The 16446-nt window shown below is 43.9% G+C and overlaps 1 protein-coding gene across 1 annotated transcript in view; it reads left to right on the forward strand.

Moving 5' to 3' along the window:
- The window catches only part of IMPG2 (interphotoreceptor matrix proteoglycan 2), a 771041-nt gene that overhangs the window by 231223 nt on the left and 523372 nt on the right, over positions 1–16446 (forward strand). Inside the window, exon 4 of the mRNA XM_085622398.1 lies at positions 9928–10094. Within this exon, the coding sequence (XP_085478524.1) occupies positions 9928–10094 (167 nt within the window). The remainder of the gene's footprint in view (positions 1–9927; positions 10095–16446) is intronic.

Below are 16446 nucleotides of genomic sequence, written 5' to 3' on the forward strand. Positions count from 1 at the left end.
AAATTTTTTTATGAAATAAACATTTTTTGACAATTATAGAATGCACATTTCAGAACATTAGATTACATCCATTTTTTACATTGTAAGATGGGCTAACCTTAACAAATATCTAGTACAGCGTGTTTCCTAACCGAATCTAAACATCCTGAAAATTAAGCACTCTAATAATTAAGTCGGACGGCAAGGTCGCTAACCGGTGTCAGATCCCTTACAGCTACGCTCTCACGTTCGAGATGCGCATGCGCAACCCAGGGCACGTTTCACCCCGTGCGCTCTGAACTCCATTAAACCATAACAGGAGGGCCCACACTTGCGCACCTTGATGACGTCATAGTGTCTGTGAGGGGTGGCTACCAGCCTGAGGAAAGCGTGGACTCCCTCCCCCGCACCCTTCTAAGTAATGGATATCATATCCTGCCCCTGAAGTTCTGGGAGAGACCAATGGCCCCTCCCGATGGGCGGCCCCTTTCGTGAATGGGCCCGCCCCTCCTAAGGACCTTAAAATGCTGCTCACCGATTATGACCTTACCGCCAGACCCACATAATAAATACGACATTGCTATTCTAAAAGGGAAAAAAGGGGAGCTAAGGAAAAAGTTAATACAAACCACAGCAACACAAAACAACATCTACCTTTGTACATTTCCTGTAAAACGGGAAAAAAGGCCTAAGGAGAGAATTAGTTAAAAACCACAGCAAAGCACACCGCATTTACATCTGCACATTCTCCTATAGACGGGAAACAAGGCCTAAGGAGAGAAATAAGTTAACACGCCAGAGAAACCGCAAGCATATATACCTGCATATCCCACCTGTGAGCAGGGGAACGCCCGGGGCAGCAATCATGCCATTCTTATGATCAAGCGACAACATTAAACAATATACCTACCATTGTCATCACCCAATTCGCTAACCAAGGGGATGGAGGGTGGGGAAAATTAAAGAGCCCCACGGTGGGGCGAGGAGCGAGCCTGGGGCGCGCGGGCACAAAGAGGCCGCCTCCCGCGCCCCCCAGGCTCTTAACCCCTTCGTGATCGCGGCCCCGCCCCCCCCCCGGCCCGGAAGCACACAACTACTTCCGGGGCAAGGGGGGGGGACCAGCCACCACGAAGGGGACGGGATATGGGAGGGGCCGGGCCCCGCCATGCCTGCGTGGGGTCCGATTGGCCCCCCCTTTTCTTTGGCATCGCTGGATCTCCAGCAAGGTAATTAATTTTTTGGCGGCAGTGAGGGGCCCATGGTACAAAATCTTTTACGAGACAAAGATGTCTTGCAAACTAATGGAACAGGAAACTGATTAGTCCATTAAAGTAATTGGATGTTAAGCGCTGGGAACAGGCCCACTTTGTAGAAATCCTCATTTTGTTTTACCTTATGCTGTCGCAACTAGCCAATAACAAAGAAGCACCTTTGCTTTGTCAACCCTTCAACAAAAATACCACTGCCTGCTTCCGAACTGCAGCATTCGACCTTTAATAATTGTTTGATATTTCTGTCATCGATAGTCTTTTTTCTGCCAAAGGTTTCAGCTCTGATTGTGCATGCTTTAAAGCACGATCTGTAGTTATAATATATACTTGGGGCTAGATGTACGGCCAAGTCATTTAGCGACTCGCAAATTGCGCTCAATTGTGAGTCACAATTTGTGAGTCGCTAAATGACATGTACAACAGTGTCTGTGACACTGTTAGCGATTTCTATTGGGGTCGCGAATTGCACGCCTCATGCATATTAATGAAGCACTTGAATTTTGTGTCCCCATTAGGAATGGTTGGCCCTCCCAGGTATGGTGGCCTGCTGGGCTCAGCAGACCTCCATTTCTGGGACTGCTTTTAAGTAAACCAGTTTTTTTTAATGCAGCCCGTTTTCCAAAAAGGAAAATGGGATTTATTTAAAAAAAAAAGAAATGTTTTTGTTTCATTTTTTAAGGGCAGGTAGTGGTCCCTGGGACCACTGTCTGCCCCTAAAAAAGAATTTCCCCTGCATTCGCAAAGGGGAAGGGGTCCCCTGGGGACTCCTTCCCATTTGTGAGTGATTTACCACGCTCTTGAAGACGGCAGTAAATTGCAAGTGTTTTGCGACCGCAATTGCAGTCGCAAAACATTCTTAAATAGACCTGTGACTCGATATTGGGAAGGGACGCCCTTGGAACGCCCCTTCCTAATAGCGACTCGCAATTCCTATTTAGCGAGTCGTAAAAAAAAAAGTGACTCGCTAACTAGGGATTGTACATGGCCCTATTAGATTTTGCATGCGCAAACGAGTCCCAAACCTGTTTGCGCATGCAAAATAGGGTCGAAAATATGGCCCCTAGATCCGTGAAGGTAACTTTAAAGCGTCCACATTTATTCATTAACATTCGTTTTTATAGCTAATAATTTATGTATCACTTTCTTTCGGGCTTCTACCGTTTCTAAACACAGTAAATACCATGTTATTATTAATAACCAACTTATTTTTAATTCCTGTCTTATATTTTTTTAATTATATGTTTGAGTTTGGTACAGTATCCCTTGTTTTTAATTCTGTAAAAGCTGGCTCTTATTGTCTGAACCTCTTGTAAGCTTCTTAGGCCCTGATTATGAGTAGGTCAGTGTTTTGTGACCCCTGCACAAACTCCTGTTGTGCAGGGGTTGGAATTATGAGTTATTTAATGCACCCAGTAATCTTCGTTAAATTTCGGCAGGTGAAACGTGTCGGATTTCAACTGTATAGTTTTTCCTGTACAATGCCGAGTTTGATGCTCGAACACCAAAATCACGATAAATAACATACCCTGGGGTTATTTATATAGCGCTATAAATATCACCTTGGTTCTAAGAACTCGAAATCGGGACTTTAGTCATTTTCAAAAAGCTGCCAACCTGAGTGATTTAAAGACATTCTTCAGACAGAATTCTTCTCATAGGAACAGTCACTAGAAGTGTTTAAACAATTAAGCTTCTGTAGTTCACGATTCGTGAGGTAAGGGGCGTCGAGTGACTACGTTTCGACTGAATCTCGGCTTCAGCGCGACGCAGAATATGCGTTCAATATTCCACATCAGATTCCAAAGCCAGCGAAATCATATCACATAGATTTGCCTCTTAACAACGAGGGAACACGGGTTTATAAGGGGGAAAAAACCTGATGATTTAAGATTTCACATCACCCCACCATTCTTCTTCCCATTGAAAGCAATTGAGCCATAGTAGGAAAATACTTTTATTTGAGATCATGTTTTTTCATGAAAGGAAGAAAGACATTAAAAAGTCAGTTTCTGAATTCATGTATTCCTCTATCTCTGTGCACACAGCGTGCCCGCCTTGTGGAAGGCTCTGCCATTGCTCAATTTGTAAATGAATGAGTGCCGGTGCCCAAAGCTCTCTTCAGAAGCCGGAGACCTGTGCATGTTGAATCCAAGAAACAGACTATCCGTGCTTCAAGACCCTGATTAGGAACACGGGGCCAGATGTACAAAGAATCAATTCGCAAAAAGCAGTTCCAAATTGTGCACTGACTTTTTGCAAATCTATTCTGTTTTTTGAACTGGCCTTGTATAAATAGATCTGTTCGCAAAATCACCATGCGGAGTGGGTCGCAATCTGACCTACCTCATCAATATTCATGAGGTAGATTGCTATTTATGACTCACTCTGATTGGATACTATCACAGGGACGGTGGCCTGCTGGAGTCAGCTGACCACCATGTCTATGATCACAATTAAAGAAAGTACATTTTTTAGGTCTGCTGTTGACCAAAACATTTACTTTTTCCTAAAAACATCTTTAAAAAAATGCTTATGCATACATGCATATAATGCTTTCAGTCAGTCGTCTACATCCACTGGTCTCTTACAGTATCATTCAAATTTTGCTTCCACCCATCACAGCATATAGCATGGGGAATTCAGTCATCCCACTTTAGCCATTGGATACCCTAACTGTGAATAACTGCATTTTGCTTTGTGCACAATGTACACATATACCAGTAGCGGCTGGTGTGCGGGCCGAGTGGGGTAGAATGGGGAGGGAGGGCAACGGATGACGAAGAAAACACGAAAAGAAAAGGAAAAAAAAACCGTACCTGCCGCCCATCGCTCTTCTGCTCCGAGTCATCGCTGCAGCATATGCACCCAGATTCCCCTGTGGCCAATGCTGACGCTGCTCTCATGCTGCTAGCAGCATGAAAGCAGCGTCCGGATTGGCCCAAGAGCCCTGAATTTGTGCTCCCAGAGAGAGTGGGATCCTGTGCTTGCTGTCTCCAACCAGGCAACGTAGCACCAGTTGGAGACAGCTCAGTGCGCATGTCGGTTTGGCCATCCTGAGACATCTGGCCAAACCGGAATGTGCACTAATAGCAGTGCCCCCCCTCCCAGGTGACTGCTCCTGCGATGGCTCACCCCCAAGACTTAGCACGGCCCCTAGAACTTGAAAAATAAAACGATAATAAACCTGTTTTATTTTTCAAGTTTTGAGGCTGGCAAGGAGGGCGACGCTCCTCTGCCATAGCGGAGGAGCCGCCACTGACATATAACCGAAAAACAGCCCCCTTTAGTGCCAGGGACTCATGACTCAAATAGCCAAAGGAGTCCATTTTCTCTGCCTCACCCGCCACCACACCAAGCAGAGACTTTCGACAATGCTCCAAGCCAGTGAACACACACCGGCTCCACCAGCCGCAGCCATCCACGGTTGAATAGTGATGGTGGAGACTCTGTGCGAATGCTCCTTTGAGAGGCACATCATCCTAATGCCAAAACATTATTCCTTTTAGTATTAAACATTGAACACGAGTAAACTTTCATTTAAAAAAAGTATTATGGAATAAATACATGCAGTATTAGCACGCTGTGTCCTAAAATGGATGATAATTGTATTAGTACTATGAATCGTGAAATGACCTCATTCCAAAATGGCAGCCACATTTTTCAGTCATGTCAATGTTTACTCTTAAACGTACCTGCGTGCACTGCAACGAAAAAATGTCACAGCCGATTTTGTTACAGGGCCGATTTTGCTGCTCTGCTGCGAAAACGGCCCTGTAACAAAAAACGGCCCCCAGGGCCCCAAAACCGGCACCCACCCGTGCGGTGCACCGGGGTATTGCCCGGTGCCCACTACGGCCAGTCCGGCCCTGCCCGCCATGTCTGCAGGGCATCCGCCAGGAGTGCGGATGCCCTTTCTGGATCTGTAAGTATATTCAATTACATAGCATACTGTTTCACAGTTACTTTCTACTACAGTATTCATGTCAATTTCATTTCATCAGTCTATTATGAATAAAAGAAATCATCAAAGGTATCCCTCAATTCTCATCTTTTTTGATTTGGGTGCTACCTCCCGCTTGCATCCCACTCGGGTTTACAAGTTGTGTAGAATTACTCCTCTCATGGATTATTTTCCACACACACATTTCAACAGGAGAAACCAGGGGGGATTTGCATAGGTAAATTATGTTGTGAGGTAGCAAGACAATGCTTTTTGTTATGCCCCATTTCGACCTCCCCAATTTGGATTGGTGCCATAATTCTGCATCACAAAAGACTCCCCTCTGTGGTATTAGTGATTCTAGCTGTGGCGTTACTACATCGTTTTACTGGAGGAGTTGTAATGAGCCAATTAAATGGCAAGCTGCCATCTTCACCCATTGGTCAATGAGGTATTAACAATAATCTCAAGATCTAGGAGAAATGTTTCCCTGTGAGCTTTTCAGAAGACATTTACTCCTCTAAGCAAATGACAGTCAAAAATGCTTTCCCAACGTTATGTACGCCGTGGCGGGGGACACATTTTTTTAGGCTCTAGAAGTTCAGGAACTAAATCCCATTACAGGATCAAAATCCCAGATTTACAAAAGACACAGCATTCAAATTTCCTTTTCTGAGTAGTGCAAGGGAGAAAACACAGCACAGAGCCTTATCTCCCAGGAATGGCAGGTGTCATCCCTTAAGCTGGTGCTCAAACAAAGTAGTCTGTCGCCAAATACAGCTGTTCAGCATGGTGCCATGTTGAGAGTGTGCTATACAGCACAGGATTTGAATTGGAGGTATACCCTTCCAGTAAATACGCACAGACATAGACAACCCCAGAAGGATCCCACACATTGGATATGTTGCTGTGCACTGCAACACCTATGCAATGTGTCAATTCTTTGAGAAATCAGCACATTTCTCCTTGTTTGCAATTGCACCTGCTTCGGTAAGGTGTTAAAGTTTGATGAAAAGCCCAGCCTTTCTATCTTAGTAAATTGTGCTTTGAGTCAAAACCTATGGGTGTTTGACCTGCCCTACCCCAGATATTCACCCTTGAAGCAAAGTGATGTGGCACGAAATCCCAAATGGGTGCTTAATTTGCAAAACACAAGTTCAGGAGTCCTCTATCAACACCAAATGCTAAATTTGCTAAATACCACAGGTACCCCATTTTGATTCCACTCGATGCCTCTTTCTTCCATCACTCTACATTTCTAGTCTCTTAGTTTCCTTTTGTCTTCTTGTGTCACTGCATATCTTTCTCTTCTCCCTTTTATGCCTTTTTCTCACTCTTGCTCTCAGTCAAGCCCGATTATGAAAAATAACTTTGGTTCCCTTAATTTGACTTGCTGTTTGATCCCCACCTGAAACCACCTCCAGGAAGACACTAGAATAGACAGCTTGGTGCCAGTTCTGCCTCATTCACAACACTGTGGTTGCTCGCCCTATCCCACAGTACCCTCTCAAGCTCCACACTCATCCCACTCACATGTGACTGTATCAGCCTCAAGCTGAGAAATCTTAGTTATCAGTCTCCACACGCGTCCTTTTTGAACCTCAGAACAATTTCACCATCCATCTATGCAGTTGCCAGGAATCCTGATGACAATTGTAAATGAAGTTGAGGAATTGTGTCATGGCAAACCTTATAAGTCTTTGATTGCAATATATTGTGATTTTGAAACTTGGGCAACTGGATTGAGAATGATTGTTTATCGCTCTTCCATTCTGAAATTGGAGAATAAACCTTAAGCTCAAGCAAGCGCCTAAAGATTTAGACACTGATGGCGCAAACTGTAGGATAACCATCAATCTGAAATCTTAGTTACGGTTCCTTCTGAAGAAATGTGCTTCTTTATTCACATTTTCCAAACGAAATATTGTAATGATAGCCCTTGCATTCATAAAGCTCAGAAGATTTAGCCTGAAGAATAATTTTTAAGTTGATTGAACAACTGAATTTTAATTACGGTCTGACCTTTTATATGTGCATCTTGTGATCTCTTACCACTAAAAACAACTTTTCATATTTCCCCTAAATAGACTAGAATCTGCATCTGAATTTAGAAGGCGATTATGTTCTCTGTAATAATAGTATACCCTCTAAAAATCTGCAATTCTAGATGTCCGAATAGAATACATTATTGTGTTGAAGATCTAACAGCAGAATTCAAATGACTAATGCTGAATAGGCTAAGTACCGTATCAAAATGAAACCAATATTAGAGCTTAGAGTAACTAATGTTATACAAAGATGAAATTGTCCAAGATATTGAAACAACACATTTACCAATATCTGGTGTGTAATTCCTATGATGCTGATCACCTTCACATATTTGTGGTATGTTCTCCAGGTGCACAAATTTGGCAAAAGATCGGGATCATCCTGGAGAGGAAAGTCGGGCATCACTCAATATCTCTTAATTTGTACCAAAATAAAGCAACACCTTGTGAGTTTGGTAGAAAGCGTTTTCAAAATCGGGACAGCGAGAAGATCGAAAGATACCAGTCCACCATTATTTAGCCCTTGGGAAAATGAGAGTCAACTTGTGATTTTAGCAGGACATCGCATGAAGTAAGACAACTAGACATTTGGCGTATAAATAAGGAAATACTGGCACCAGAGTAAGGGACAGTGCACTAGTGCTGACTCTGATGGAGATGGCTGTATGATCTTTCAGCGCCTTCTCCTCTTTCGCTCGCATATTAAATTTCTCAATACAATTTTTCAGAACTAGCTCCACTAGAGAACTTCTTTGTAAATCACCACTGTTTTGACTGTCCTAGGATTCTTGGTATGGCATTGGGTAAGCAGTGATAATACCAATTTGTGGGAGACGCTGTGGTGGCAATGGTGAAAAACAACTTATCTATATTTTTAGGAGGTGAATGGTGAAGTAATGGTTTGTGACCAAAATTAAATATACTGTGAACTCAGTTAGGTGAGGTGCTTTTTTTCCTTCCAAGATTATTGAAAACATCACGGGGTCGAAGCCCAAGGCCAAGGCTAGTGATAGGCTTCTCTGACAATTATTGTATACTAGTATGAGGATTCACTGGAGCATAGAATCCACCAGAATACATTTTCACCCCAATGTACTTGATCTACCTGGTACCTTGAATGCTGGCGAAGAAATTGATTAATTAAATGATCCAATCATATATCAGGGACATTCCTTAAACTGAATGACACAAAGACTGTAAGTAGTCTTGGTTTCTGGGTTCCCAGGAAAAAATGCAATTCTGAATAGAGAACCTAAATAAATGGAATCACTTACAGATGTTATAGCTTGAATGCTTAACAGATCCAGCCAGACCATCATAGAATATGTTGTGATTTTTTTTACCAGAGAGCAAAAGTTGAGATCATGTGGCTTAGGGCAACAAGTCCTTTTTCTTGAAACAAAGTGGAGAAAAAGCAAATCAGACCTACTTGATCTGACAATGAGATACAAAGTAATAGTGCAATGAGCAAGTGTGTCTCTGGTAGGAATCTACTGACTTATTCTGGTGTTTTTAAGGTTCTAAAAGTTCCACGTAGTAGTTTGAGCATTAGAATCAGTCACATTGAACAAGGTGGTCTTGAAGGGGCCTTCCAGCGTTGAGAATAAACACAATTCTCTTTACCCACCTCGCTAACAATCACCAATAATGAGCAAGAATGTAGATTGATGACGTCTGCTGTGGTTTTGAGATGATGTCTGCTGTGGTTTTGAGATGATGTCTGCTGTGGTATTAAGATTTATTTTTACATCATTCGCTGGATGGCTCGTTAAATGTGGCCCGCCAAGATCTCATATTTTCTGTGCAAGAAAAGCCCCATCTGGTCGAAAGAGACGTACAATAATCAGGAAGCATGGTCCACCAGCAGAGAACGCACACATGCAAGGTTACAAAAGTACATGCGCATTGTGTTAACACTATTGGGTAGGCATATTAAGCCAAATGCGAATCAAATTCACATCTTTGATGCAGTATTATATTTTATCTCATAGCCTGCCATCAACACTACCTATCACGAGTAATCAGAAGGGGAGGCTACATATAAGTGTCTATCATGATTCTTTCCCCGGGTTGGTGAATGGGGTGGTTAGCGACAAGGTGGTTGGGGAGGAAGAAAAAAAGAGATGGAGGAATTATAGGACAAGAGAAAGTATTTATATAGTACACGTGTTCCAGTCAAGCAGTCCTAACATCAATCCAGAAGAAATTAACTAAGATAGTTTTAATTTGTAAATTAAGTAATGCATAAAAGTTTAATTTTGTATTATTGATATCTAGCTGCATAAGTACAACAACCGAGAGGTCTTGTTATATTGGTCTTAATAAATAGCGTATTAGTAATAGTTGAGACCAACAACTACCTTTTGGAGGGGTCGGCAGGTTTCCCGCTCTGTAGAGTTAATCAAAAAGAGAGACTAGATATGGTTCAACCCCTCAACTGAGTCTTGGAGTCTTTACATTTCTCTTTCATTCGACTCCAATTCCTCTTGTGTAAATATGGTGGGTGACCTCCAGAGGGTATGGAACCCATAATTGTCATCAGAGAGCCAGATATCAATTTACTCCAGCTATGAGTGACACCAGGTACATGAGACGTGTCATATACTATCGCCAGTTTAGTGATTTACTGCGCTTTTTTAAAAACGTAATAAGCCTTCTTTTAATTTAATTCCCTTTTGTGTTTTCCCAGTGTGCCAGGAAACAATGTGGGAAGTCTTCAAAATATTCTGGGACCGACTCCCTGACCGAAATGAGTATCAGAACTGGATGGAGCTGTGCCAGGAAGGCAGCCTGACTATATTTGAAATTGGGGCCAATTTCAGCCACACAGAAGAGCATCTCAGCCTCATTGAGAAGGTACGTTACTTTTTAATAAATACAATTCTGTGTGCCTCTGCTTTTTGATCAATTTGTACATTCCAGTTGATTAGTATTCCTACTTGAATGCCTGCTTTTCTGACACCACTGTTAACAATATTTCCGGTGAAAGAGTACCTTGAATTGCTTGTTTTTGTTTGGTCATTAGGAACTTCACAGCACACAACGTGTGCACTCTTAATGCGATGACCTATTTTGTAAATGTAAATTGATACTTGTATAGCGCACTACTCACCCGCAAGGGTCTCAAGGCGCTTGTACGAATACCGCTGTGGAACCCATCCTGGCTTTCCCTGTGAGGCGTCCACTCCTGGGCACCCCCAAGGTGGAGGCCAGGCATCCTTAGCGTTGTGGGGGCCGTTGTGGAGATTAAGCAAGCTATTGCCCAGAGTTGCAGAGTGGGACTCCATGATTGGAATGGCACCGAGGCGAGAATGATCAGGTCCGTGGAATTTTTGAGCCCAAGACCCGCCGAGGCGGGGAATTGAACCCTGGTCCCGGGCTAGACCTCTGCATCAGGATCTGCCGCTCTAATCATTGAGCCACACTTTTCCACATATTTTGAGTATTTTTGGCACACGCCTGGGATTCACACAAACCAATTCCTTCAACCTTAAGCTATACATTTCCACCATACCCCTGCAAATGAATTTTCCAGTCCTGATGTCACTTTAGGGCAGCCTGTCTGGAGGCTTGTATCAGTTTACCTGAACCTGCTTAGCCCTTTTACAAATCACTTACATGCCCTTCTGATAAGGAAGTGAGACTCCCAGACGTCTGTCACCCCTGAGGCTTGCCAACTGGTTTCCCTGGCCACGGGCGCATTAAAGGCTTATCCAGTGTCTCCTGCCGAGATGTCTGCAGTGCGTTCAAAGCTAATCTGTGCACATCACGCACACCCTCTTCATCAGTAGTGAAATGGCGTTTAGTGTTGGTAAGGACATCTGAAAAGTTTCAGTGCAGCAAGATGTTAATTTAGTCAGTGTTGTGTTCAGGCCCGGCTCCAGGATTTGGGATCTGGATGGGCCATGAAGAAGAATGGGTGGACCATGAAGATACGTAGGGCTGTCCAGAGACTCCCACGTGTCTGATAGCGGGGTTTGTGCATGTTGGGTGAACTGAATACCATACCTATTGCCTGGTTCTGACCAGAGCTGGACTGGCTGGGAACCGAAACCAGCCCTGGCAAAGAGCCCAGGGTGGGAGGGGGGATGGGGGAGGGCTAGTGGAAAACATTGTGCCGCTTTCGTTGCCCGAGGGCGGGCAATATTGCAGCTATGCTGCAAAACTAGCCCCCGGTTAAAAAAAAACAGCCCCCACCCGGGCAGCCCACTGGTGAAATGCCCGGTGCCCGCTCCGGCCAGTCCGGCCCTGGTTCTGACTACTATTTTAACCTGTGCATTTCTAAAGGTTTAAATATAGGTTTGATCTCTTCTGCTCTCTGCACCTCACCCTCCTTTCTTTCCGTGTCAAACTCCTCTCTTTCGACTTCACCCTCCTTTCTCTCAATGTCAACCTCCTCTCTTCTGACTTCACCATCCTTTGTCTCCATGTCAATCTTCTCTCTTCCAACTTCACCCTCCTTTCTCTCTGCTTCACCCTGCTGTCCTGCCCACTTCACCCTCTACTTCCTCCCACTTCACTCTCTTCTCTCATTACATCATCCTAATCTCTCTTCAACCATAGGTACTTGTTTTTGTATGTCCCTTCACTTTTTCTGCACTTCACTTTCATATTTCTCTCACCTCACCCATCTCTCTTTTCACCTCATCATACTTTCTCTCTCTCCTGATCATGCAAAGCTCTCACTGTGCAGCAACGTACTCCCACTACATTTCACCCTTCCATTTCCACCTTACCCTTCTCTCTCCACCTCACCCATCTTTCTCCACCTCACTCTTCTCTCTTCACCTCAATCTTGTCTCTCCACCACACCCATCTCTCTCCACCTCACCCATCTCTCTGCACCTCACCCCTCTCTCTCCATCTCACTCTTCCCTCTCCACCTCACTCTTCTCTCTCCACCTCACTCTTCTCTCTCCACCTCACTCTTCTCTCTCCACCTCACTCTTCTCTCTCCACCTCACCCATATCTCTCCACCTCACTTTTCCCTCTCCACCTCACCCATCTCTCTTCACCTCACCCATCTCTCTCCAACTCACTCTTCTCTCTCCACCTCTCTCTTCTCTCTCCACCTCACACATCTCTCTCCACCTCACTTTTTTTCTCCACCTCACCCATCTCTCTCCACCTCACCCATCTCTCTCCTCCTCACTCTTCTCTCTCCACCTCACTCTTCTCTCTCCACCTCACCCATCTCTCTCCACCTCACCCATCTCTCTCCACCTCACTCTTCTCTCTCCACCTCGCCCATCTCTCTCTACCTCACTCTTCCCTCTCCACCTCTGCCCTTTCTTTCTTCCTCGCCCTTTTCTCTGTTGCTCACCCTCCACTCACTCTTGCTTACTGTTTCCTGCCTTTACGACTTGCCATCCTTTTCTTCCCATCACCATACTCCTTTTGTTCTCAGCATACTCCCTCTAGCCTCCGCCTCATCCTAATGCCTCTATTACCTTCTCATCTCTCTGCTTCACCTTTGCTTCTCTCCACCTTCTCTCCACCTTACCCTTCTGTCTCTTATAAGTGAAGAGCAGCAGCCTCTGGAGTTAAGCAGCAGACTTGTGTCTAATAATGAGCTTGGAACCCGCCAATAGCTTACCATTCATTGGCATCATTGTTGCTTTGCTTTACTTTGCTGCCTTTTCTCTAGTTCTTTTAAAAAAAACGTATTTAACTTAGCCTTACCCTCCCCTTTTCCCCTTCTCCTTCAACCATATATCTCATCCCTGTTTATTCTCCCCCTTCCACTGCCCCATGGATCTTGTTCTTTGCATGACTCTGCTGTCAGAATGTTTTTTTTATTTGATTTGTTACTATGCCACATTTTAAAGCTTAATTTACCCAATAATTTCACTTTCTTTATTGCACTTCCAATCTCTATCCATTTCTCCCTAATGTCTTCGATTTCTTGTTCTTTCTCTCCTTAATCCACTTTTCTGTTCTCTCTTGCTTTTCCCTCTTTCCTACTGTCTTGTTTCCCGCTTTGCTACTCTCTTTCTTCCTCCTTCCCACTCCCACCTCCCCCATCTCTGCAATCTGAACCTAAAAAGCACTAAGAAGCGGCCAGTGTGACCTATTTATAGTTCTTTTTGAAATCACCCTGTTATTCACCCCTCCTCGCCCGTTAGCCACCCACCACCTGATTGCCAAGTCAAAAGCGCTCCCGGGGCGAGACGTATTGGCGTTGCCAATGCTTGTTTACACCTGTTAGTGTGGAAAATGGTTCACCTCATTAGTGACACGTAAACCTTTGTGAAAAGCCATCCACTGTGCTGCAACACATCACTGCATTTTTAGTAACATTGGATTCTTTTGTGATGGCTTTTTTATTTAAATCTTCAAATTATGCTGCAGATGATAGATTATGTTGCATATGTGGCAAATTCAGAATTACACGTAAAAAGCTGCCGCACCAGAATCCCATAATTCTTGTGGCCCTGGCTGTGTTGGGCCTCAGGCCCACATGGTGGGGAATAACGGACACATACACTGGATGGTCTGGTGCAATAACTAGCCACGAGCACGTGCACCCGGGCCTTTTTATTCGGGGGGTCACGTTACTCGTGCCACCCGTGATGGATGGGTGTGGGGTATAAGTGTCTCCAGCCCTCGAGGGAGTGGCTGGAAGAACGGCTTCCTGCGGAGCACTAGAACGTGTCCCGCAGGACACTACACTGGCTATAATCCATTTCTGGATATTCATATAAAAAATAGTGAGAATTTGTTGGGAGAGACTAAATACAAAGTCACGGGTGCCGCAAAGTGGGCTATATGTTTTTTAAGTTCCTTCTATTTACATCAGAGAGCTCGGCCTTCTGTGAGTACCTCGGGAGAATGAGTGAGAGTAGGCAGAACTGCAGCAGCACATGTTGCCAGTGCTTTTCTTTGTGTGATAGGCACTTGTACTGCTCCTTATCATTCTGTATATGTGTTGTATTAGTGAAACTTGACCAGTCTTTTCACTTAAGAAGAGTCACAACTTTGCTATTGCCAGAGTTTTTTTTGCTTAATATAGTACCATAAGCAGGGCCACAGGAAATATGTGATTCAGAGGCTACAGCATATTTAGCATAATTATGGATTTTCCACATTTGTCATATATTCTATCATTTGCTGTATAATTTGCAGATTTTAAGAGATAAGAATGTTTCTACCTCAAATGGATCAAAGAAGTTATTGAAAACGCAGTGACATTTATTACTTCCCAGTGGAGACCCTTTTCAAAAGCTGACTGGTCACCTTTCAGTTGACTGTTACTGCCTTTTTTGTGTTAAACTGGTACTAACGAGGCGTAACCTTTGCCAAGACAGTGTTAACGTGTACAAATGTAAAAATAATGAAGAAATAATTTGCAAAATGTACCCCATTACACTGTGTAATTTGCCTTTTATTGCACATAATTTAGTCAACACTGCCACCTAATTTCCCCCAGCCGCATAATTCCTTTGATCTCAGCCATAAGTAAAGAATAGCATCACAGCAGAAAGAAAATAAAACAAAAGACTACTAAGATGTATGCCCTGTTTATTGTGGACATGTTCACTATGCCAAAATCCTTCACACTGTTTCTGACATAAATCTGTTTTCATCTCTCAATTACTGTGTGACCAGAGCTTGCGGTATCGCTATGGTAGGGGTGTCCCTTTCGTTTACACATTCACAGTAAAAGCAACAATTCCCAGTGACCTCACCCCTGCCCCCAGGCACCTGAAATAGCCCAAGGCGTTTGGCCTGAAACATGAAAGTTACTCAATTATGCTTTAATAGCGAGGCTGTAGGCACGCATGATTGTTTTATCAAGAAAATGAACAAACACATGTTTTCTGCTTGTGAATGGGCCTTGGGTGGGCCACGAGGCTATTTTAGGAGGGCCTTTCCCACCTGGCCCACCTTCTAGAACCGGGCCTGGTTGTGTTGTAGTGCAGAGCAATGAAGGTTTCCGAAACCAGCTGTAGGGTCTGAATATTTCTTTAAACCGAAAAGGAATGCATCAGTACTAGTCCCTCACTGGGCGGCGAGGAGGCTAGCGGCTTTGAATCTGTAAGGTTTCTTGGCGCATTGTCTCGATTCTGGAGTCCAAGGGAAATCCTGAAATAGATTCTTCCTGCTGGCCAATGGACAGAATTATTATTTAGGATGATCTCAACTGCCTGATCGCCTCCAGGTCACAACAAGCATTGCCAAAGCCATCAGGTCTTGCTTGCTTTGAGCGCATGTGTTCTTTGGTGTAATAACCATGCATTAAAGGAAACCAGACATACAGCCGGACTGCCGTAGCGGGCACCAGGCGTTTTCCCAGTGGGCTGGAATGGTGGGGGCCAGTTTTGCAACAGTGCTGCAATATCGGTCCCCTGTAACAAAAGCTGCAGCAGTGCTAAAGGGGAAGCAGTGCTGCATCTCGCAAGTACCCCCCACTCCCCACTGGGCCGGCAGAATTGTGACGGCTGGTTTGTGTTCCCAGTCCGGCCCTGGATATGGCACCTGCCTGCATAGGTACAATCCTCATTTACGCTTGTGCACGCACTGCCATGCCTTCAGCCAGGCAACACACATAGAAGGGCAGGCAGATCGGTGGGTGCTGTTTGCATGCACGGATGGATCCTCACCTGTGTGGTTTTATACAAGGATGAATGGATAACTGCATGGCTATTGATGCATATGATGGTTGGGTGTATGGAGAGATGGATGGGAGTGTTTGTGTGACAGGGAAAATTGACGCATGATTGTGGAATGATAGATGAATGCAGAGGAGATGAAGGGGTGATGAACACACGTGGATGGGGGAACCGATTTAAGTAAAACTAAGAGCAGCAGTAAAAAGGAGTAAGAGTGGAAGTATGAGTAATTAGGAGTAAGTAGGTGAGTAAGAACAATAGGAGTAAGAATAGTTGTAAGAAGGAGTAAAAATTAGGACTAAGATTAGGAGAAAGTAGGAATATGTGCGTTTTAAGACAGAGTAAGTAGGAGTAAGAAGAGCTGGAAGTATAGTTGTTAGTTGAAGTAAATACAAGTAACAGTATTGCTTTCCCTATTATTATTGATTTATTTGTTTGTTTTACTTAAAACCATTACAGTCTATAGCAAAATAGACGACATTAAAATTTCATATAAAAGAACTTCAATACTTTTTAACTTTATCAGTAACGCAAGTGCAGGTAAACTACTCAAATAGATGATAAAAACAAAGCGAAAAGTGCAATGTATGAAATA

This window comes from Triturus cristatus, chromosome 8, assembly GCF_964204655.1.
Source record: "Triturus cristatus chromosome 8, aTriCri1.1, whole genome shotgun sequence".
Lineage (NCBI taxonomy): Eukaryota > Metazoa > Chordata > Amphibia > Caudata > Salamandridae > Triturus > Triturus cristatus.